Below are 24,552 nucleotides of genomic sequence, written 5' to 3'. Positions count from 1 at the left end.
CATTTATAAAAAGAAAACAAACCTAAAGAAGCAGCTTTTAATAAATCTTCATACAATATCTGGAAGATGTAAAACACTACAGTAGAGAGAGGCTTATCCTATCTCCTCCAGAGAGGAGGCTTATTGAGCATCAGAAGTCTGGTTCCACCCCAGTCTCTACTATTTACTAGGTATTCAAGCAATTCACCAAACTTCTGCATTTTCTTTTCCCATCTGTGAAATGAAGGTCACTAATTAACAGCCTAACCAATGTACTGTATCTTCCGGTGACCCCACCCATTCTGTTCTGCGTAAACTACTAACCCCTATAACCATCCCTACTTGTTGACTTTTCATGACCATTCTTTTCCTTTCCCTCTCTCCTTATGCACTGAACTCCCTCCCTGAACTAGTATGCAAGTTTGCTTTCCTCCTTCAAACACCTTTCTCCCCCCTCCCCCCACACCTCAAGACTCACTTCTGCTGCACCTACAAGAATAACTAGCTAACTAATACAACAGTTAAGGTTGGTTCGTTTTTGAAAATGATAGATAAAAAAAAAATTGACTTTTTTCTTCATCACTCATCACCGTTCTCTTGTAGCCCTGGATTGGAAGCCCTTTGGGGCAGGGACTGTCATCCTTGTGAGGATAACGCCTAGCACACTGGATGCTACTGTCCTACTACGAAGTAACTTTTGATACCCTGGGATCAAAGACATAGATATGAAAAATTATTGCTTTGTCCCTTTAGGATACTTCTGTTTTTCCTGAAAGCAAATCACTTTGTGATCACAACAACGTAATCCATCAATTTCCCCCCGCCCCCTTTTGTTATGCCACATAACAAAACAAGCAGAACGTTTTGTCCATGTAAAAGGTCTATCCAATATAAACATACTGTCAGTTCTGGTAAATGAGTTTTACTATTACGTATGTGGAGACCATACAGATCTTACTGTAAATATAGGGAAAACTACCTGACCCTGTTTCAGAGTATGGTTCTTAATACCTAATCACTCAAGAGTCCGTGTCTACCCATTGAGGCATTCAGAAACCCTAGTTTATTTGTATGGTGAGTTTAACCTTTAACAGTGAGTATGGTAACTCTCTCATTTTAGGTTCTGCTTTAGGAAAACTGAAAGCTGCTGAAAAAGGTAAGATCAGTTCTAGCTCTCTATGCCAGCCATGCAGGGAGGGGAGATGCAAACAATCAAACCAAAAATAGCTTTTCTAAATGTCTCCTGGATTTTGGTTGGGGGAGGGGATCTGCTATGGTTAACTTCAATACCAGAACGTAGCCAGTAATATAGCCATCTTAATGCCTTAACAATTGCCCTTCATTCAGTCTGGGTGATACGTCCACAGTTCTGTTTCTTTAATATTAGCTGCCTGCTGCTTTGTTTCTGTTCCTGCATTGTGAGCTGCCACACAGGACCAGAGACGTGTTGGTAGCCGGAACATAAAGGAATTCTTAGCTAATCTCAAAGCCAGCCTCAGCTCCCTCAGATTTTGAGTGATGGGAAAGGAACTCTGTCTGCTTTTCCCCCTTTGCCCTTGCATCCTGGAGTTCTAGCTAAACTGGGTAGGCTGTCATGCCATGTGACACATCTGGGAGAAGAAGCGTACTTTTTTTAAAGCTTGAAAATGTGAACCCTAGTGTGACATCCAGTTTTTCTAGACCCTTCCCTATGTCATTTCCAATAGCCTGCAGTTCTTCCTCTCTCTGCCCCACCAAATGTACCCAGTTCCATGCCACACCTTAGTCTTAATCTAAATGTGTGTGATGCCCAATTGCTAGTGGTGAAGTAACTGAAAATGACTGTCCTTTCACAACCTACATAAATGAAACGTACGAGCAAAAGGACTTTGGAGAAGCCTGGAGTAAATAAAGAGTAAAATTTATTTTAAAAATAAGTAAATTCCAGCCCTGCAGCCTGCTCTACTCTACTAAATAAAACAGAGGAAATACATCCATTGGTTTCAATGGGCTTAGCCCAAGGATGGTTTTTCCAGGTATGAATCTGGTCTAATTAGAAATGTTACTCTGTGGCTGAATTGTACTGGTTGTAGGATCTCAGACAGCTTGGCCTTTGGCTCTTCCCAGAGTTCAACACACTTCCCAAATGATGGGTCCCTTTTCCTTCTTCTAGAACAGCTCTCCTATTTTAAATATACCTGTTAAGGGCACTATAACAAGCTGTGCAGAGAACTATGTTTGCTGTGCAGGTAGAAGTTAGTATCAACAGGAGCTTTGTTCAAGCAGAAACCAATAGAATTTAAGTTCCATTCATAAGTCTGCTTGCTTTTTGTTGTTAGAAAATCCTAGGGGATCAAGATTTTTCCAAAGCTGGGTGAAAATTTTTGGATGAAACTTTTTCACACCCCTTCCCCTCCAGCACAGGGGGGAGGAGGGGGAAAGAAAAAAGCAGATTCAGGTTGACTGAGGCCTTTTGCAAACTTGTATAGAATTAACTGAATTGTTTCAGTGGAAGTGAGGGAGGGGGAGTTGAAAAAATCAAAGCATTTTGTTACGACTATTGAAAATGACTTCATTATGAATTTTAGTTCAATTTTTTGCTTTTGAAATGCTAAACTCAAAGAAAATGGTTTTTCCTTTTGGGTCTAACAAAATGCTTCCTTTGACTAAAAAAAAAAATCAATCTCTCCATCTCCCAGTTATGCCAGTGATCAAAAAAAAAAATCCGTTGTTTGTACAGCTCTAGCATTTTCAGACCATTTGTAATGAATGTTTGAGAAGACAGATTCCTGTCAGGGCAAAATCTCAACCTCTGAAACTCTCATTTTTCTCTTTAAGGGTGTCCAATCTTGGATCTAATTCCAGTTGGATCAGCTGAGATAACATCTCCTAATTACCCCAACACTTATCCCAACATGCTGAACTGCACTTGGACAGTTTATTCCACTTCAGGAAATAGATTGAAAGCTGTGATCAGAGACTTGGTAACAGAAAACGCAAGAGACTGCATTTGGGACTCTTTGAACATCTATGATGGTCCAAATAACTCTTCAGGACTGCTTGGTATGTTGATCTCTCTCTCTCTCCTGCCTTGTCTCGGGGAAGTTGGCCAACATATGATGTGGGGACAATCTCTCTATGTGGGGAACTGAACAAGGTGAGGGAGAGGAAAATGTGAGTTACTGTAGGTTTTCCAAAGGTAATGAGTGCTTCTGGAATTGTTCTACAGTTCCTATTGGGCGGGGACTAGGATGGACCCTGAAGAAATTTGAACTGTCTTTTCTCTTGAACTATTCATGGGTGTAACAGTAAGAGGGAGCTGCTGTCTCACTATCTTTCTGTTTCCATTGTTCCTTTGCTCAGTCTTGTGTATCTTATGACCTGCTGCACTACATTCTATATGTGCATCTGATCTAATATGCCATTCATGGACAGATACTACTCCTTTATGTTTTGAATAGTGAAGGTAGTCTTACTGTTTTGGCATAAACAGAGTAGGATTGTTTTAGAATGTAAGTCTCCTTTTCTTGAATATGGCTCTTCTTTTTTTTTTTTTCTTTTTCTTTTCTTCTGCGGCTTTGACAGAGGACCCTTAGAGGCTGAAGCTGTTAGTTTGATTAAGGAAGTACTGTGTCTTGTGAAACACAACTATATGGAGGATTTTGTCAAAGCTTTTCCTCAGGCAGTTTACTAACTGCCCAGAGCATCTCCCAACTGAATATTCTTGGGAGGAGAAAAATATTTTCACCCTCTTCAGGAAGGATATTAAAATACTCCTGTACTTAAAGTATTATCCCCACATACTGTAGCACTAGACTTATCCCGGCACACTCAGACATTGACTAACTTTGGGCAAATCATTTAAGATCCTAGCAGAGCTAGCAAAAGAACTGTAATTGGACCCCTACCCCGGGAGTCTCCATTGTCATTATAATGTTTTGACATATCTAATTGGCCTGGGTTTTATTTTCAAAAATGTGGCTGCCCTAGGAATAAGTTTAGCAGAATTTGACAGACAAATTTGCTTTGTCACTGTGTAAGTGCTCACTACTTCATAATTTGCAGCTAGTTTATGTGGCCAAAAGAAGTCTCTTAGCCTGTTATCAAGCAGCAGCTACCTGACTCTACATTTCAAGACAGACAGGTCTGTGGGGAACAGAGGCTTTAAAATTCTGTTTGAAGAGGTGAATCGGTGGCCAGCACAGAAGAGTAGAAGTGGCATAGAACTTGAAAGCAAATGTAAGTAATGCTGTAGGGCTTTCTCTCTCCCAGTCCAAATAGCCTTCTTGTATCTAAATAGTAGTAGAGGTCTCCAGGAAGGGAAACTTGAATGTATACAAGTCTGCTGAGGTGACCTGTCTCCTGAAGGAATTGTCCTACACTCAGCTGAGGATGCCATGATGGCCAGTTTTCATTCTCAGCTATGGATTTGGTTGTTAGTTGTACTACTAGAGGTATGTTGCTGAGGTGTTGATTTTCAGGCCTCTGCATAATTCCAGTCATGAGTGGATCAAATAGCAATATTCTTACTGAATTAATGTACAAGGCTGAACACTGGATCTTAGCTTAGTGGAGGGAGAATGTGGTTAACATACCTGTCAAGGTTCCTTCCCCACTCTCTGAAATTCTAGGGTACAGATGTGGGGACCTGCATGAAAGCCTCCTAAGCTTACTTTTACCAGCTTAGGTTAAAACTTCCCCAGGTACAAACTATTTTACCCTTTGCCCTTGGACTTCCACTGCCACCACCAAACGTTTATCTGGGTTTATTTTATTAGGAAAGCGTTGTTTGGAAACGTCTTCCCCCCCAAAATCCTCCCAATCCTTGTACCCCACTTCCTGTGGAAGATTTGGTTTAAAAAAAAATCCTCACCAATTTGCATAGGTGACCACAGACCCAAACCCTTGGATCTTAAGATCCATGAGAAAAGCATTCAGGTCTTACAAGAAGAATTTTAATAGAAGAAACAGTAAAAAAGAAGTAACAATAAAAAGAATCACCTCTGTAAAATCAGGATGGTAAATACCTTACAGGGTAATTAGATTCAAAACATAGAGAATCCCTCTAGGCAAAACCTTAAGTTACAAAAAGACACGCAGACAGGAATATCCATTCTATTCAGCACAGCTTAATTTCTCAGCCATTTAAAGAAATCATCATCTAACGCATATCTAGCTAGATTACTTACTAAGTTCTAAGACTCCATTCCTGTTCTGTCCCCGGCAAAAGCATCACACAGACACTCTTGTCTCTCCCTCCCTCCAGCTTTTTAAAGTATCTTGTCTCCTCATTGGTCATTTTGGTCAGGTGCCAGCGAGGTTATCCTAGCTTCTTAACTCTTTACAGGTGAAAGGATTTTTCCTCTGGCCAGGAGGGATTTTAAAGGTGTTTACCCTTCCCTTTATATTTATGACAATACTTTTTTTATAGTCCCGACCACCACACCAAAAGCTTAACTGAAAGAATGGTTCTCTAGATGCTGATTGCACCCACAGGAAACCAATAAACTCTTCCATGTCTGCTCATGTCTCTTTGACAAGAGCTCATCCAACAATTCTTACTAAAGGGATGTGGCCTCTCCTGTGGCTCTGGAGGCAGGCCAGAGGTGTCTGTCACAAGGCTGCGTGACCCAAAGGCTAGTTCCATAGATGCTGGAACTGGGGATGCAGCAGCACCCCTTCGCTTGAAGTGGTTTCCATCATATACAGGGTTTACAGTTTTGTTCAATGGCTTTCAGCACCTCCTCTATAAAAATGCTTCCAGAACTACTGACCTGTGGAATATTCCAGAATATCTTCCATAGAGATCCAAAAAGAGGCTCTGATGCACCTTGTCCATTACTGTTCTTGATAATTTTCTCCACTACACTTGCAGTGCCAATGAAAACAGCTTGACCAGGAATTTTTTAACTGACTGTTCCCTTAAATTTCTCACAGGTCCACCTACTAAGTTAACAGCTTCTGAGGAAAGTAAATATTGTTCATTTAAGGTTTCAACTATCTCTTCTCTCACACCAGCCCCTCCCACAGTAAACACCTATTAGAAAATTAATGGTGTGGGAAGCAGATGATTCACCGAGTTTTTCAGGCTCTCCCCCCGCCCCCACCCCTTAATCCCACCAGATGTACTTGGGGATCTTGGTACTCTTGATAGGGTGTTTCTTCTGTCTGAGCACATGTCTGATATTTCACTGTCTGGATTATTATGCATGTTTAGCTTTGTCAAGCTATGACGAGTAAAATATGACTAACAAAATGAAACCAATTCCAGACAAATGTGGCATTCCAGTGGTGGATCCATTCCCAGTGGACAAGTCTGAGATGAATGTGAAAGCAGCCGGAGAAGAGCCAGGCAAGCCAAGGGTGGTCGGTGGTAGACCAGCACCTCAAATGTCCTGGCCCTGGCTGGTTAGTCTACAGTACAAGAATGAGCACTTCTGCGGAGGCTCTCTGATTGCTGAGAAGTGGGTCCTAACAGCTGGACACTGTAATTTCAGGTGGGCAAAGTCTTTAACCCTTACAACAATACCACAGTGGCACATGCTAACCTGCAGACGTTGGCAGCCTATAAATCATTGTTGCTCCCTGACAAGCAAAACCACTTCATACTACTTCTTGCTTCACAACTGTCCCAGAAGTGTATATTTACCACCTCCTCCTCCCTGTTGCTACAGCCCTTTTTGTACATTATTCCTCCTCCTCCTCAACACATACAATTTCCACGGATCTTCCATCAGGGCACGTGGTGGATACTAAGGTTTAATTCATCTTGGGTACTGGGTGAGCAGTGTAATCACTCCCATTATCAGTGGAAAATCTCCTAAAATAACTTCTACTGGTACTAATAGGTCTCTCCACAAGTTTGCTTTTACACATAAATAGTACGGCTAGCCTAGTGTGGTGCCTCTACCAGCCCAAGCCAAAGAGTTAATTATTACACCAAATGTGAGGGTTAACTTAACTTGATGTATGCCTTGGGATCTCTTCACTATTCAGTGGTGATGAGATTGTGGAAGTTGCACCAGAATTTCATTAAAAAAGCATTGAGCTGAATTGTCTGCCATGACTCCGTAACACAGAGAGATGCAGAATGATTCTTGGAAAGGTTTGGCACACTCGTGTGGCCTGAATATTTGTGTCAGTGTAGACTTCAGCAAAACTAGAATCCAGTTTCTGCTATAGTGATTAGTGTCACTAAAACTGAGTTTCGAGAATATTGGACTGCCTTGTTTAAAAGTACACATGGACAGTAGTGCAAACATTTTGGAAATTGAAAGTTGATCTCTCCATTTTTTTTACAATATGGCAACTTCTGATTGGTTTTCAATGGGATTTATGCTATTTGAAAATTCCACCCAAAACAATCAGATTTGTGCTTCAAAGTCACATAGGTGCTTTTGAAAATCTCATCCATTATCTTAAGTAGAATTTTATGCCAGTTTTGTATATGGAGGTTTTGTTTTCTTAATTGAACTGAAAATGTGTGTTCTGTTTTTCCTTGCCCAGTGCTCGGACAGACAGGATAGTTCTGGGGAAAACTTATTTGTTGCCAAACATAAAAGGCAACAACCCTGTCCTTGTGAAAGCTGTGCACACACACTATAACTTCAGTGGATTTCCTTCTAGCAATGATCTCACTCTCTTGGAACTGGAGAAACCCATCAAACTAGGTACTATCTGGAGTCCAGTTTTTGTATTACAACTCTAGTGTGTCGAAGTATGTGGTGCGGGATTGGCATGCTCCATTGAAAAGGTTCTGATCCAAGACATGCTGTCTGATTAAATATATGTAATAATATAACTCTGTTCTCTTCAATAGACATTAGGACACCACTACTATCTGTGTCAGCTCATGGGGAGCCTGATCCAAAGCCCAGGGAAGTCAGTGGAAAGACTCCTGTATTTAAAATAGTATTTAAAATTCTAAATTTAGAAGAACCAAGAATAAGTACATAGTTTCCATTGTGGGGCCCTTCCTTTTTCTCACTGCATAAAGATTTGTATGTATAACTCTCTGGCACTGACAGGCACCTCCTTTCTTTTGAAGCAAAGTATCTTGTTTGACAAAGCAAGTTAGCAGTGTTCAGAATTTAACGGAATAGTGTGTGTTTTACCACTCTACCAAATATCTTAGCTGTGTAGAGATAGTCAGAGAATATCCATCCATGGTTAAACTTAGATTTAATTCATGAGTAGGGATGTTTGTTCCAAAAAATACTAATGTCACAGCTTGTTCAACAACGTATTGGTGGAATAGAAACGTGGTGTAAACAGAGTTAGTGCCCACTAATACTGAACTTAGAGTGAGTGAACCGCGGACCCCGCTGTACACCCTCTTCGTGTGCTGTTGCTAATGCAGATCAAACACCTCTTTCCCTCAATCCATTGAATCATTGTGTAGTTAGGGGGAGACTGGTCCACTGGTGAAAGCTTTTTTTGTGACTTGCTTGCGTGACAGGGTTAATTGTCACCGACTTAGGAGTGTGCACTTGCTTGAGTTCTGCAGGAAGCCTAATTAAAAGTCTCCAACTTGGTTTCTCTGTCACGGTGTTTCAGAAGTCTCCCTCCCTCCCAACTCCTTTATCAGACCAAAGTAAAGTAATGTCAGCCATCTTGTGGTATGGTCACTAGGCCGAGAAATATCGTGAGTGACTCACATTTCATGTAATTGTGACCTTTAAAATGGTTCTCTCAGGCATTCAGATAGTCTGTGGGGGAAATCTAACCAACACTAGAGCCCATATGGCGCTCTGATTTGTTTCATGGAGTAATGAGTTGTTTGGTTTGGGGAGAAGTGGTGACTAGGAGAAAGGGGGTTAGAAAAACTGGAGATGGGTTAAATAAAAAAAGGGAAAGTATACCAAATACTGACCTGATTCTCTTCTACTCAGGAGACTCTATAGCAATAATTTGCTTACCAGATAGAGATGAGGAAATAAGCATTGATGCAAGATGCTTAACAGCAGGATGGGGAGCAACAGAATCAGGCAGTAAGTACATGTTACTTTTCTAATACTAAAGAAAACCCTGAAGTCCAGAGCCCTGTGAGAGCTTAGTTGCTTGTTGCCTTCTAAACTCAGTTCATTTTTTGTTTCCAATATTGTCCACATTGTTTCTAAACAGAAAAGAAGGCATAGTGACAGTCTCAGAAACCTCCCCCTGTTAAAACATGGGGTAGGGAAAGGGTAACAACAAACTTGAATGTGGTGAGACAATTCTCATGGTATCTAGATGCCTCTGATCTCCTTGACCCTTGTCAATTGGTACTTTGGTGTTAGATGATCTCCACTTGGGGGTGTAGGAGCTGGTGTTAAACCCCTAATTACTCTTGAATGATAGTACAAGAGGACCAGGAAAGTTGTTTGGTTTTTTGTGGGGGGTTCTCCCCTGACTTTTTTTTCCTGGCAAGGGTTTATTAACATACTCTCGGTGTTCTGTTGGCTCACTGCATTCATGTGTAACTGTGCTACGGGAGGGTGGGGCTTTGTTCCCATTCAATGGCTGGTCCCTATAGTGCTTCCAGTGAATGGACTTAATTCATGATTTAGCTCAGCTGACCTTCAGCTATAATTTTAGCTCTTGGGATCCAGGGTTCAAACCCAGCTGATGACACAGGTGCAGTGAGTTATACCTGCCTGTGTGAGTGGAGGGGAATTCTTGTTCTCTGAAGACACACATGGAATCTCATTCCATGCAATGTGTTGAATGTGCATATGAAATGATGCAAGGTTCTAAAATATGTGTAAATGGAAATAATTTCTGCAATAGTAATCCCCAAATTGTAGTGTCAAAGAGATGCCTGGCATGGCTGAAAAGGTTAGAGGATAACTGACATAGTACATGTCTTAAATATGTAACCTCTTGTCATCCTGCCTCAATGGCATGTCTCCATGCATCCTTTGTTTTCACTAGAGGATGAATACTCCATCAGGCTGCAGCAGACAAATATACCTCTCCTCTCCAACGAGGCCTGTGTGAGCTACTGGGGACAGGATATTAAAAATACCAACATTTGTGGTGGAGCTGCTGGAGCAACTGCTTGCTCGGTATGTACTTGGAGGGGAGGATATGAATACTTGCTTTCCAGGCTACTACTGGTGGCAAAAATGTAGCTTACATAATGGGCTCCTGGGCACTGTGGTGATACCACTAATATATCGTTGAAGGTCAGAGTTTGAAACAGGACCCTGGTAACTCAGCTGATCTAAATATTTGTGAGCTGATTAAAAAACCCTCTTTACTCTCTAGTAGCAGCAAGTAACTTTTTTTCCCCCCTTTTTACAGGGAGATTCTGGAGGGCCACTGATATGCATGAAAAATGGGTATTATAAGCTGATCGGCATTGTGAGCTGGGGCAGTGATAATTGCCATCCAGCGTCACCAACGGTTTATACCAGAATTTCTGCCTACAGGGACTGGATTTCTTCAGTCACTAATGGAAAAGTGTGATTGCTGAACTGAACTTTTAATTCTCCCTTTTTAAATGGGGAGGAATGTGTGAATTATGCACGGTAAAAATACCCAAGAAATATGGCAGCATCTGTCACATACCCTGATTTTTCTTTAAACATCTGAAGTGACTGTACTAATGCTCAATCTCAGCTGTCTTTTTCGAATGGCAAATCCAACACACTGGCAACTCTAGCACAAAAAATCCGTTTCCCAATAGGTGTATGTACATGAATGCACATCTCTCCGTACCTGGTTAGCATTGCCATTATTAGGGCCAAATTCTCTGCTGGTCTAAATTAGTGCAGTTCTTCTGAAGTCAATAGTGCTGCGTTAATGTACAAACAACACGTGTGTGTTTTTAAATATATATATTTAGCCTGGCAATGTTCAGCTGCTGTGCCCTTGACCACTGACAAACTTTTAGATCCACTATTCCTAAAAGCATAGTACAGACCAGCTGGTCAGATTCAGTTCAGGATCGCCACTGTACTTAATACACTGCACTTAGATATTCTTGTTGAAACCAAGTGCCTTGTCTGGTAGAAGTAAAAGGGGAGATAATGAAGAAACATCTTGACTAGCTGTTACAGGGTAAAGGTGCCAAGAAAAGGAGGGAAAAGCACAGACATGTAAGCTGAGTGACCATGTCCCTTCCCAGTCTTTATTATTCATGGGAAGATGATGTAAATGAAAACATTGTAGAAGGTAACCGTCAACCACCCAACGAGGAACTGGAATTAGAACAAGTGTGGTGTATCTCCCACTGCTACTGGTCTTGTCCCCCATGACCTCCCATTTCAGTGGCCATTCTGGGCAGGCTGGGTGGTGCATGGTTGGTCTGGCAATTGGAGGAAATCAGCTGTCAGCAATTGTAACAGGATGTGAGGTGCAGCTCTATGGCTGTTTTGTTTATTTTTAAAATTCTTCAAGGTGTAAGGGGATGGGGTGGATCTGTCCAATTTACCAGGGAGTTTATTGCTCCTCTCACACACCCTTTATATAGGAGAGGGGTCCAGGGTGACTGAGAGAATTACCTTGGCAGGAAAGGATCTGTGAAGGAAGAGGATCCTGAGATCTTTTATTTAAAAAAAAAAAAAAAAAAGCTACCCCTTTTCCCCCATTCTCTGTGTTAAAGGTGGGGATGACTAGTTGGAAGAAATTACTGCAGCTAGATAGCATCAAGACGCTTCATTCAGCTAACAGGCTTTTGTTTCTTTATCGAGAAGTCTGTTCCTTGCTTTGTTAGTTTTAGATTAAGTTAAATAGATTCATGAACTCCTGTTCTTGCATCAAACTTACATCTTCAGAGTTTTTTCTGTGCATGCTTCTTGTCTCTGATAGCACTGTGTGGGGTCATGAAGATGCACTAAGTGCTCATCCTATCAGATGCTTCCAGCCATGCCATACATGCAGCCCTCCCACAGTGCTAAAAATAAGTATTAAAAACTACTACAGCTGCAAAGAGTGGCGTGGGAGTAAGACACACCTAGGCCTTTGTCCGACTGCTATCTGTACTGCCAAGGCCGAACATTTAAAAAAACATGAGTCAGACCCTCTCAAAATTATGAGATTAGCTTAAAAAAATACATTTAGGGCTATTTATTTACCTTGTGGTTTTTAGGATTCATGTTTTTAGCCCTTGTAGTTAGGGAGAAAAGATCGGGGGAAAAAATTTTCCCCAACAAAAGCTGAGATTCTCAGTCACATGACTCTGGGGCATTAAGAAAAACACCAAATAGGAGACTATCTCTAAAATCATGAGTAGACCATATTGTGTGCTCAGACACTACTAGAAGTCACCTGTCTGTAGAGGCAGCTGCCATTTTTGGGACAAAAGGTGAGACAATGTGTTATGGAAGAAAAATGCCCTGTTCACATGCTCTTCTAGAGATTTGACTTTCCTGTTCTGATTTCTTGTTTTCCCTTCACCTACAATTAAAGTAATTTAGACAAATTACATGGTTGCTTTGTGTATATCAAAATAACACTGAACTTCAGAAGTTTCAGGGACAGAATTCTGAATGACCGATTTAGATTGATGCTTACTGATTCTGAAGTCAGATCACCTGCTTCCAGATTCCAAAACATACATGGAGAGCTTGTAATTCTGACAAGGAGTCAATAAAGGACAGCAGCTTACACTCCTGTTTACACAAAATTTTCAGATTCAACAGACCTAGTGTTAATCACTTCTACTGGAAGGGTGGGGATTTAATTTTTCTTTCACTTTGGCATATGACCTGCTCCTTGGATCATAAGCTCATGTGACTTTACAAAAGTCCTTCTGAATACTTTCAAAGCTATGAGGTAAGCCAGCTGTCCTTGGCCAGTGCTGAGCTGAGATGCCTTCTTGGCTGTTATCGGTAGCTGCAGTTTGAGGAAACAAGACACCTAGTATGGTGAGAGACTACTTAGAAATACCTAACCAAATAGCTGTTTTCTCCCTGAAGAAAGTAAATAGGAACCACTGGAAGCTGTGGAAGTGACCTACTATATATTCAGGATCCTAGACCTGTTCCTTTTATTGTTCCAGGTGGCTTGCTGTGAATTTGTAGCTATTTATTTTTATTTTATTTGTAAGACAAAGGTCTTACAGGAAATCTTTTTTTAAAAGACTCAGAATAATTAAAAGAACACTGTATAGACCTAAAAATAACAAATCAATGTGTTTCTGAAACAAATTACTTGGAAAATAATTTATTCTCTTCCTTACTAGCCAGGACCTGAGTTCAGGACTCTAGATTTCCCCTACTATAGCTGGTGATGTTACATCTAAAGGAAAGGTAAGGAAGACACACAAATGATCTGATCTTCAGAGATGTTGAGCACGCACCACAATCATTGAATTGAGTGGGATTATTTGTGTGAGTAACTTTTGGCCAGAAAAGAAGCTAGTGTGCTGAATTGGAAGTGGACATAGGAGCGGGAGGCCAGGAGAGAACCCTCTTCTGTTTGTGAAAATAGTAAGTTCTTGGATGGAAGGTTTGGTTTGGTGTCTGTATGTAAGACTGTGTGTGTATTTATGTATACACATACACACCCATTTCCTCCTTTGTTAACTATATTAGATACACTGCCAAGTTTAGAGCAGAATTGAAACTTATTCTCTCTGTACAACCTCTTTTGAATGCAGCTGAAAAACAAGGAATTTTATCTGAAGAAATACTGGAGCCTTACTGATGCTTTCTCTTCTCCAAACCTGCTTGCTGCAGTTTTAATGCTTCGTCATTTCTCTCACCCTTTTAAACAATGCAGTTTTTCACCAAGGCTATTTTCCTGTTACGTTGGGGGTAAAAATTTCCAAAACTTTCCTATAACTTTGGAGCTTACACCCCATTTTCAAATGTGACTTTAAATGATGTAGGAGCAGAAGTTGCTTCTTAAAATGGGGAGTAAGCTCCAAAGTTGCTTACATGCTTTTTGATACTTTTACCCTTCCTCTACTGGACAATAGCTTTTAAAATTAGCTGCTGCTGTCTGATAGGACTTTGCTGTGGAAGATTTTATAGGGGCCTGTTAACAATTCCTGAATCTACAGGGTCTAAACCATATTCCTTGAAAGCATAGCAAAAACGTACTGCTGATTAGCTGGTCTTCAATTTCATGCGGTACCAGATGTAGTATAAATGTTAAGATATTCGTTTTGGTGGGGATTAACTGCAGCACTGGCTCTATCACTAGGTAAATACTAGCTCCTATTCAGGAGTGACTTAAAAAACAATGGACATTGACTGCACAATGTACAATTCAGTGGAAAGTAACTTACATGTGTATGGAGTGGGTGTAAAATGTGACCATGGTGTAAGAGCAGAGAATTCTGACTTATACCCCAAATGTACTTTTAAAAACTGGAACTGTTAATTGACAGGTTGTTACGTTCTCGGTTAGTGGGATGAAGGTTTTGTGGGTATGTTTTACCAGTTTCTGAACTCTGTACCCAAATTCTATTCTATCGGTTGTTCATCTCTATCTCCTCACTTTTCATAGCATTCTCTTGATATTTTTTTTAATTTGATCTTGGGACTGTTTTTAAAATAATTGCTAATGGGTGAGCAATTTTGCTGGAGAGAAAGCATAAATACAGCCACATCATTTCTGAGATAAAACTCTCTCTGTTTGTCAGCTGCATTCAAAAGAGAAGTTGCACAGAAAGAAGAGCTTTTAGTTCAGCCCTGAACTTGGCAAGTGTCTCTTAAAATATATATAATATGACTAGGAAGGGGGGAATAGGTATATGCACGTGTACATGCAAGGTCCATTCTGTATTTAAATATGAACGAATGGCTCATTTAGAGTTTTACATAGCTACACAACACTCTGTCCTCCAATTCTATGCCCCAGTGGAGCATACGTTTGCCTTTAGTGCTGGTGCTGGTACTGGTACACAGATCCCAGGATTCAAGGGGATGATAGTGTGGTAGGCATTGCAGATAGTGAAGAGGCATGTTGGCTGTGATTTGTGGTTATAGCACTGTATCCTGGCCTGTGGCACAGCCAGGCCACACTTGGGAAAAGGAGGACCAGATCTTATGTGTGAATGTGTTTTATTATGGTGTCTACTCTAGACAGAAAGAAGCCTCATATGGATCCTTCTGCTGTCTGTGATTTGCTGGTGGCTGATGTCCAGGCCTGGGACCTGACTGGTGACTGTGTTCCTTGTGAGCTGCTGCTCATCGGAGAGACCGCCTTCCCAGTGCTGGTGAACCCTCAGGGGCAGGTCCTGATCGCTGTCTCGCAGTATGGGAAGGGCTGGATAGTGCTGGTAGCTCACAAGGGATACCTGGGGAAGACCAAGATGGCTCAGTTCCTTCAAAATGCTGTCAGCTGGCTCAGTATCTCCCCCCAAGCAGTGGTGGGGGGTCCACAACAACTTGAGCTCTCTCATGGAGATTCTCCATAGGTCTGGCACTAGAATGCAGCCCTGCTCTGCAGTCACTTCCTCGCTCGGCATTTATTGTACAGATGGCTATGATGATACACAGATGAGGGACCTGATCCAGTTTGTAAAGAAAGGTGGGAGGTCGCTCACTGGGGGTCAGGCTTGGCCTTGGGCCTATGAGCACAGCCCAGAGAGAGCGCTGTTTGATTTCCCTGGGACCGTGTCACCCGTGCAGCTGGCATGTACTTCACAGCCAGATATGCTGAGACAGGGATCTTTGATGTCTCAGGAACGGTGCCAGTGATTCCTTTGATCACTCCATGAGTATCAGAACCATTTTACACATGTTTAAAGGTATCTCTAAAAGTACTGTAAAATATTATGTAGCCTCTCCATAATGAAGGTATCAGTCTGCTTCCATTATAAAGCTCTTTGTTAACATCCTTATAACTTCAAGATGGAAAATCTGTTTGGCCTGAAAAATACTGTACAGTCTCTGAAGGCAAATAAATAATTTTTTTAAAAAAATTCCACAGTTTGAAGGAAATTGGTGAAACTCTTTCTTAATAACAAGTCATCAAAAATTACCTCCATTTGAGTTTACTTTTCCCCTCTAGCTCAAAAATAGCTGGTTAGCACCCCTTTAAAATTTTCCATAGTTCTCCTTAAAGATTCACCTGCTAGCTATATTTGGAAAAACATATACATTGCAATTACACAATGTAGTTATACATTTTTGATGGGATAATATAGGGGGTCCAGTCCTGCTCCCACAGATTTTTTTGCTGTTGACTGCAATGAGTAAGATTGGGCAGCATGCGCCTTGTTCTCAGAGGACTTCTGAAAAACAGGGTCAAGATAGGTAGAGGTGTGTGTGTGTGTGTGTGAGAGAGAGAGAGAGAGAGAGATTGATTGATTGCAGTTTATTGCATGTAAGGAACCTTCCACAGGTGGCGGTTAATAGAGATTCTTATAGCGCTGTTGCTGGCACCCAGTGCCAAGAGGCTGAACAACAGCTTGACTTGGTTCGTTACCCGGTGTGCTACACCCAATAATCACAACGGGGTGAAGAAGCAGAAAAGTTTATTTGAAGTTTCAAATAGGTACAGGGAGATTTGAATCTCAAATCCTGTACACAGAGCAGGAAGTTACACAGGCTTTTATACATCCTTTTTTCCAGCATACTTATCCAATAGCAAGCTGCCCCAAGTATCCATATAGCCAGCCAATCCAGTTCCCAGCTAGTTCCCTGGTTCTCTGTATCATTTGTTAAACTATACATAAAGCTGCTTTATTCAGCATTGTTCTTCCATATCTCCCCTGTTTTGGCCTTGCTTAGTTTCAGGCAGTCTGACTCTGCAGCATATTGTTGCAGATTCTCAGCATAACTGCTGTGTGTGCCTCCAGGTGGGGGGGGCCAAGGACACTTGGGCCTAGAACGCAGAGCTGCTGCAAGTGCCTCCAGGCGGGAGGGGGGGCCGAGGACACCTGGGCCTAGTGCGAGGGGGCTTCATTGACACTCGTGGTCTTCCATCCCCTCGAGTTACCTAGTGGCCATGCCCCAGTGTCCCCAACAGCACAAATGCTAGAAACATTTTGTTTCTTGTTGCTGTAGGACCAGGGTTTGAGTTCAGACTGTGTGGTTTATTAATGGAGACATGATGGCCTCAACAGCCAAGCTTCTGCCTGAGGTCCCATTCTATGGGCTGGTCTTCACTACAGGGAGATTGACACTGCTGCAATCGATGCCACGGGCGTCAATTTAGCGGGTCTAGTGAAGACCCACTAAATTGATGGCAGAGCGCTCTCTGGGGTGAAGAATTTAAAAAGTTCTCATGCTTGGAAAACCATATGTGATTGTCTGCCATTGAAACAAGTGAAGACTAGAGACTCTAAGTGACTTGACAAAAGTTGCATAGGAAACTTGTGGCTGAAACAAAACTCATCTTTTCAGTTTTTGCAGTAGCACTGCAATTCACACTTCCGTGTTTGCTCCAAAAATATTTTTATAAAGATCATTTTAAAACATGTAATTCTGGGAATATAACTCAACCAATTTTACTGCTATGCTTCAAAGCAAAGCAATGTGTTTTCAGATATCCGAAGAGCTGAATTGCTCAGTGAAAAGCATATCGCCTCACCTCTCTCATTCCTTTTATCTCTGCTACCATGTCAGTCATTTGCATCTCACCAACTGCTCCCCACATATGGCCTTTTCATATAACAGAAGGTAAAGGGCAAGAATGAATGACATGTAACAGCCACATCATGATGATGCACAGTAAAGAGTTTTAAAAAAAAGCAGGCTTTGGTTTTTCATAAATGGAAAAAAAAATAGACCAGATTTGCTGGGGGGAAAAGGAATGGATATTTTGGGTGGAATGAGAGAAGGGCCAGCTTGGTGCTGGGTGTGGCTAAGAAAGAGGAAGGATTTAGGTGGACACTCTTTTCAAACATCTCCAGCAGAACTGAGGACTGCTCAGAAGGGCATTACCTTGTCAGGGCTGAACTGACAGGCTTAGGCAGCCAGGTGATTCTGATTGAAGGATATTTTGATCCTACTGTGGGCAGGGTGGGTGAACCAGACTCATGTCTCAGCTTAGATGATTCTATGCTAGTGTTGGCATTTTGCCTGATGGCAGCCTCTCTTGGTTTTGCAGACATGGGCTAGATCTCTGCGGACACTTAAAGCGTCTCTTAAAAGGGGTGTGTCTGACCTAAACGTAGTGACGGGTGGCGTACCCTCTCATTTGCTCGTCCATGGGGTTCTGGCCTTCCCCCTTGGCATGGATGGCTCCTACTGGTGTTTTCTTGCAGTAGCTCACTACATCCAGGGCCACATGGTAGTAGCTATGCATGAGAGCCAAACTTATGTGCTGCAGCTGATGCCATTCCTTCTCAATGCCATTATGTGGCTAGGTGCTGAGAAGAAAGGGAGGATTAGCATCCACCCCAACCTAAAGAGCCTCCATGACCTGCTAACTCAGCAGAAGATGGTGTGCGAGATCTCAGCTCTGACTGACAACCTGAGCATTTACTGTTGTCAGTTCTAGAGTGACAAAGAGGCCAAGAAGATCCATGAGTTTGTGGCAGAGAGAGGGGGCCTGCTGATTGGAGGTCAGGCTTGGTGGTGGGCTTCCCAAAATAGTTACCAGAATGCTATTGCTGAATATCCTGGCAACAAAATCCTCAACCGGTTTGGGATCAGCATCTTGGGGCAATACATGGAGGTAGGTAAATACCCAGTATTACAACTAGCAGAGAAGCCACAATGTTACCACTTCTGCAGGGCGCGCTCTCAATTCCAGCAGCACCTAGCCAGGGTTGGCTCCAGAGACTGGGGCAGGACTGCATGGAATTCCTCCAAATCTCCATCAGCAGTGGCCCCACATATTCCTCACTCCACAGTATCCTGTACACAACACTGTACAGCAATAGGATCCCACCTGTGTGCAAGGAATGCAGAGTCCCAAACAGGTCCAAGGAGGCAGTGTTCCTGTGTCTGGCCACAGAGCTGTGCCAAACCATGCCAGACTGCGCTAGGCTAACATTCTGTGAACTCCCCACCATCCCTCACATCACTGTGGAAGTCAACGGCATAAACCCAGGGGAAAGAAGCTGTCCATTCACTACCACCCACAGGTGCTATCCTCTGTAGAACATGCACAAGAATAGCACTGCTTTCCATGAGCCTGATGAGACCACACCTAGAATATTGCTTGGTGTTCATAGAATCATATGTAAGGTTAAGATTTTGTCAGTTACTTTTAGTAAAATTCAGGGACAGGTTGCAGGCAACAAACAATTCACAGAAGCCTGTGACCTGTCCTGTGACACTTTAAAAAAAAAAAAGGGGTGGGGCGGGGAGGGCAACTTCTGGGGGTGGGGACTAACCACTGAGCCCCCTACTGCCTGTGATGGCTGCTGACAGCTGTGGGGACTGCAGCGGCGGCTCGGAGCTCCAGGGCTGAAGTAGCAAAGGTCATGGAGATCTGTGACTTTCACAGAATCCGTGACCTCCATGACAAAATCTTATCCTTAACCATAAGTTTCCCAATATACAATGGGTATTGGGTTAGGTGTCGTCCATTTTCTTCCCTCCATCCCTTTCAGAAGCCAGGGTAAACTTTCCCCCTACAATCCTGTAGAGGAAATACATTTCTAAGAAGTGCCAATTGCTTGAGTCATTTAGTATTGGACTGGATAAAGCAATGGAGAACAGGACTAAGATGTGCTCCTGTGGTGATATGCAAGCACAGCATTGAAGATCCAGAGATGTCTGTCTGTCTCTGTCTCTCTCTGGGGTGCCCTCATTTACATCATAGTGCCAAAGGGCAGCCAGTTGGGTAACGTGCCTATCACTGTGAAAGGGGTTATGCGGGCTCCTTTCTTCAGGTTTGGTAAGTACACGGATAAATGCACTGCACGTCTTTCGCTAGACAATGTTGCTACAGCTCCTGATTTTGAAGACCTAAACAAAAGCGGACCTCTAAGTATCAGTGACTCCACTTGGAACAGTTCTCAGTCAGCTGTTCAATGCTTGCAAGTGCTTTTTTCCCCTCATCTTTCCCCTTTGCTGCCACCAAGTGGCAGCATCATGTTTCTCATTTAACATTAATATTAATTTTGGGGAAGCATAGTCTATATTCTTCCTCGTCCTTTGTGTGTTATTTTCAGTCTTGTTCTTTGTCAGTCAGAGAATGAAAAATTTGAACGCAAACAGAGTAGAGAAAGAAGTGGGAATATTTTGATAGCTGAAGGTGCTTCCTGTGCATCTCTAGGAAGAGGGTAAAGGAGGGTATGTCTACACTGGCAGAGTTACAGCGCTGGCAGTTCCAGTGCCACTCAGAGCGCTGAAGGGAAACTGCTTTTGTGTGTTCACTGTGTGTCAGCTACCTGCGCAATAGCATGTTCACACTTGCAGCAGCATTCAGAGGGGTGCACTCTGGGCAGCTATCCCACAGAGCATCTCTTCCTCTTCAGCCGCTAAGAGTTGTGGGAAGGCGGAGGGGGTTGTGGGGCATCCTGGGTCCTGTCCCAATGCCCCATGATGCATTGCTTCACATCCCAGCAATCCCTGTGCTTCTGTCTGCATTTGGCGCCATCTTTCAGCAGTTTGTGTACTGCGCGCTCTGCCTCTTCAGTCTGCAGGAATGGATCCCGCACTATTGACCAATATGCTGCTTGCTCATGACTAACACATCACAAGTGGCAGTGGAGTTATTCCTTAAACCACAAAGGCAAGAGGAGTGCGACATTGATCTTGACACGTGTAGTAGCTTCGACATGAGATTGCTTGTGGCATTCACGGAGGTGCTGACCACAGTGAAATGCTGCTTTTGGGCTCAGGAAACAAGCACTGAGTGGTGGGATCACAGTGTGGTGCACGTCTGGGATTATAAGCAGTTGCTGCAGAACTTTCGGATGAGACAAGCCACATTCATGGGACTGCGTGATGAGCTCACCCCAGCCCTGCGGCGCAAGGACACGAGAAGGAGAGCTGCCCTGACATTGGAGAAGCACTTGGCGATTGCACTGTGGAAGCTGGCTACTCCAGACTGCTACAGATCACTCGCTAACCAGTTCAAAGTGGGAAAGTCGACTATTGGACTCATGTTGATGGAAGTGTGCAGGGCCATTAATCACATCCTACTCTGAAAGACCATGACTTTGGGCAACGTGCGTGACACTGTGGATGGCTTTGCACAAATAGGCTTCCCTAACTGCAGAGGGGCGATAGATGGCATGCATATTCCAATTCTGGCACCGGATCACCTAGCCACCAGGTACGTTAATAGAAAGGGGTATTTCTCATTGGTTCTCCAGGCACTTTTGGATCACCGTGAGCATTTCACAGACATTGACACAGGCTGGTCCGGAAAGGTGCATGAAGCATGCATCTTTCGGAACACTGGCCTGTTCAGGAAGCTGCAAGCAGGGACTTTCTTCCTGGACCAGCCGATCACCGTAGGGAAAGTTGAAATGCCTGTTGTGATCCTGGGAGACCCTGCCTACTCCTTAATGCCGTGGCTTATGAAGCGATACACGGGGCACCTTGACAGCAGCAAGGAGCGGTTCAACAACAGGCTGAGCAAGTGCAGAATGACAGTTGAGTGTGCTTATGCTATTTAAAGGCCCACTGGTGCTGCCTATAGGGGAGGCTGGACCTGGCCAATCACAATATTCCTATGCTTATAGCCGCGTGCTGGATGCTCCATAATATTTGTGAAGGGAAGGGTGAAAGCTTCACGCAGGGCTGGACTGCTGAGGCTCAGTGCCTGGAGGCTGTTTGAACAGCCAGAGACCAGGGCTATTAGAGAGGTGCAGCCTGGGGTCATAAGGATCAGGGATGCCTTGAGGCAGCAATTTGAAGCTGAAAGCCACTAATATTTGTTGCTATGCTCAGGAGTGCAGTGCTTGTAATGCTAGGAGGTGATTGTGATTGGTGCAGACGATGCCCTATGACTGTGTAAGAAAATTGCCTGTTACTTTGCAGGGCTTTGTTTGCTTTCAATTAATGGAATAAAGATTGTTTTGGTCTGAAAGCAATTACTTTATTAAAAAGCAACAACCAGAGGGGAGAGACAAAAAAACACATCAGCACTCCCATTGATGTGGACAGGAGCCATGTGTGCATGGAAAGTGTATTTAAGGCCTTATCTACACTAGACAATTAAGCTGACCTACGTTAGGTTGACGTACCACCACCATAGTAATTACTGTGGGTTTTTCATGTTCACACTGCCCTTCTGCCACTGATGTGCATCCTCACCAGGAGCACTTGTACCAACTTAAATAGGGCAGCGTAGGGGGCTGAGAGCCTGGGTTCTCAGTGCCAGGAGCTGGGCTCCCACTTGGGATCTCTGCGCGGTGCTGATGGGCGATATAAGTAATGCAGTGTCTACACAAACACTGCATTGCACTAACTACATCGACCTAAGTGCTTCACCTCTCATGGAGGTGGCGTTATTAGGTCAGTGTAGTGGGGAACTTACATCGGTGGCAGCAACGCTGTAGCGTAGACACTTATTTAAACTACAATACAATGGATGGAGAATGGGAGTGGGGAGCATTGGAGGAAATCCCAATCCCCCTCTGTCTAATAATAATGTAGCTAGTATTGACCCTTTACTTCTAATTATTTAGTCAACAAATATATGCAGGCATGTTATCAGTGTTACATCATAGGCAACTGAAGAGCAAGTGAGGGCTGGGGACTCGGACTCATAATTTATACTGCCTCTGACCATCCCCAGAAAGGTCAGTAGCAAACAGTTCATGGAGCACATTTTGATAGGAAATGTTTTCAGTCCAAAAATTTGGACCATTTCTAATCACTGAAGCACCATAAGCATTTATAAGGCCATACTGTCCTTTACAATAACACTCCTTTACACCACTCTGGCAAGGTAAAGGAGCCTTAAAATTTTTACATCTGTTTTATACTCCTGGGGGAATTCACTAAGAACAAAGGGAACAATTCACTTAGCAGGCAGGCTGCTACAGTCTCCTCTGCCTGAGGGAACAGAGCCTGCCCTGTGCCTACCTCCTCAGAAACACCCCAAAGCCCTGCCCCTCCATGCTGAGCGTGCCACAACAGCGAGCATGAGAGGGACAGAATGTGTGTGTGTCTCTCTCTCATGCCTACCACACCATCAGGCAGTGATTTGTCTCTACTAGTTGCCCTAGGTGCCCAAACCAACCTGTCTGTGCTGCTGGGGAGTGGGCACATGACCACTCTTGTGGCTTCCCTTTGCTTCCCTGTCACAAGTCATTTTTCTGTGGGTAAGCAAAGAAATCTGCAGGGGCCATGAATTCTGTGCACATGCAGTAATGCAGAATTCCCCCAGGAGCAGTAATGGGATTCTGAGGGAAGGGGGAAGGGATTGCTTCCCATATGGCTACATTGATTTCCACTCCACCCCTCTTTCAACACTTTGAGTCATGGAATGCCCAGCTGAGTGCTCCATTCAGTAAATTCATTGGTCTAGCAACGGGTGAAAAAGCAGAGACCTTGCCCAACTGAGTACTGAACTTCAGCTAAATGAGAATCTGTCCACTGTATGGCTTATTTATTATGAGCCTAAGGCCATTTAGAGGATGCTATAGTCACATATATTTGAGCAACTCTGACACATTGTTTAATAGAAGGCAATGGTGGCGCGCACACACACACCAATCAGCACGTTAAAATATGCAAGCTAAAGTGTGTTTCCACTCTGGAAGGTGACTCATTTGAAAATGGAACCTTCTTACTTCACATATGTACTGCTAGAGCATATCTATTCACTTTGGTGAGAAAACTGTTCACTCCTGTTAGTTCTGCAGAACCAATCTAGCTAAGAGAACACTAGCTGTTTCCTATACTTCCTTGTGCATCACAAATAGAATGGTTTGACTCGCTTACACACACAGAAATCCACTGAAAACAATGGTGTTGCACAGATGTTAGTGGGGGCCTAATTCAGTCTGCAAAGCCTTTATTACTGCTGATATGCAAACAGTTAAGAATCCAGGTGTGTCCCAGATCTCAGGCTGAATTTTCAGGGCTGGCTTTTGAAATAAACCTCATCTTAGTTGTAAACTGAGCATGCCTGATTTGGAAACTTGTGAGTCACATGAACTACAGAGACCCAACATACCATTTTGAGAGTCACTTTTCAGAGTAGAACAATTTTCAAGGTCCCTCCTGACCATTGAAGTCTGAACACTGAAGCATATTTTCTATAGCTTTCCCCCCAAGATGACCGTTACCAAAGAACTAGGTACTCAGAGATGTGGTAACCATTAATGTTCATGAGGTGTAAGTGTAAGCTTAATCATGAATGTTCAGGAGGTGGGATGAGGTGCAATGTCTTTGGTTAACCTTAATTTAGGGGCATAGGCTACAGCTTTAATGCTGCTCCTTGTTGCTCCCTAGCTGCAGGAAGCCCTTGGCTGGGAACCCTTCATTCAGCTCTTCTGAGACTACCAGAAAATGTCTAACATCCCAAATGGACAACCCTTCCAAGATGAACCTATGGGCAGAGAAGTTTTCTCAGCAAGTGAAGAAGAATTTGGCCCCTTTCTTTAGGACATGGGGGTGGCCTATTAAGGTGGAAGTTTCCAAGAAACTGGAATCTCTGCCCAACTGGGATAAGAACCCAATGAAAAAGATGACTTAGTCATGAGAAATATTAGCTGTAATGTTCTAAAGATCTTTGAGAGTTTTATGTCTCCTATAATATAGGAATATTATAAGTATAATAAAACTGTATTAGACT

General features: G+C 43.1%; 1 protein-coding gene and 1 pseudogene across 1 annotated transcript in view; both read left to right on the top strand.

Annotated features, from left to right (window-relative positions):
• The window catches only part of OVCH1 (ovochymase 1), a 51,037-nt gene extending 40,630 nt beyond the window's left edge, over window positions 1-10,407 (top strand). Inside the window, exons 27-35 of the mRNA XM_074949513.1 lie at window positions 1,100-1,135; window positions 2,797-3,021; window positions 4,024-4,197; window positions 5,896-5,928; window positions 6,230-6,455; window positions 7,465-7,628; window positions 8,850-8,948; window positions 9,871-10,004; window positions 10,243-10,407. Coding sequence (XP_074805614.1) covers window positions 1,100-1,135; window positions 2,797-3,021; window positions 4,024-4,197; window positions 5,896-5,928; window positions 6,230-6,455; window positions 7,465-7,628; window positions 8,850-8,948; window positions 9,871-10,004; window positions 10,243-10,407 — 1,256 coding nt within the window. The remainder of the gene's footprint in view (window positions 1-1,099; window positions 1,136-2,796; window positions 3,022-4,023; window positions 4,198-5,895; window positions 5,929-6,229; window positions 6,456-7,464; window positions 7,629-8,849; window positions 8,949-9,870; window positions 10,005-10,242) is intronic.
• Window positions 10,408-14,992: 4,585 nt separating this feature from the next.
• On the top strand, window positions 14,993-18,947 carry LOC141987622 (TRPM8 channel-associated factor 2-like; annotated as a pseudogene).
• The last annotated feature ends 5,605 nt before the right edge of the window (window positions 18,948-24,552 follow it).

Source organism: Natator depressus, chromosome 1, assembly GCF_965152275.1.
Source record: "Natator depressus isolate rNatDep1 chromosome 1, rNatDep2.hap1, whole genome shotgun sequence".
NCBI classification, from domain to species: domain Eukaryota; kingdom Metazoa; phylum Chordata; order Testudines; family Cheloniidae; genus Natator; species Natator depressus.
The sequence above is the reverse complement of the archived record's forward strand: the minus strand, read 5'-3'. Positions and strand labels throughout refer to the sequence as shown.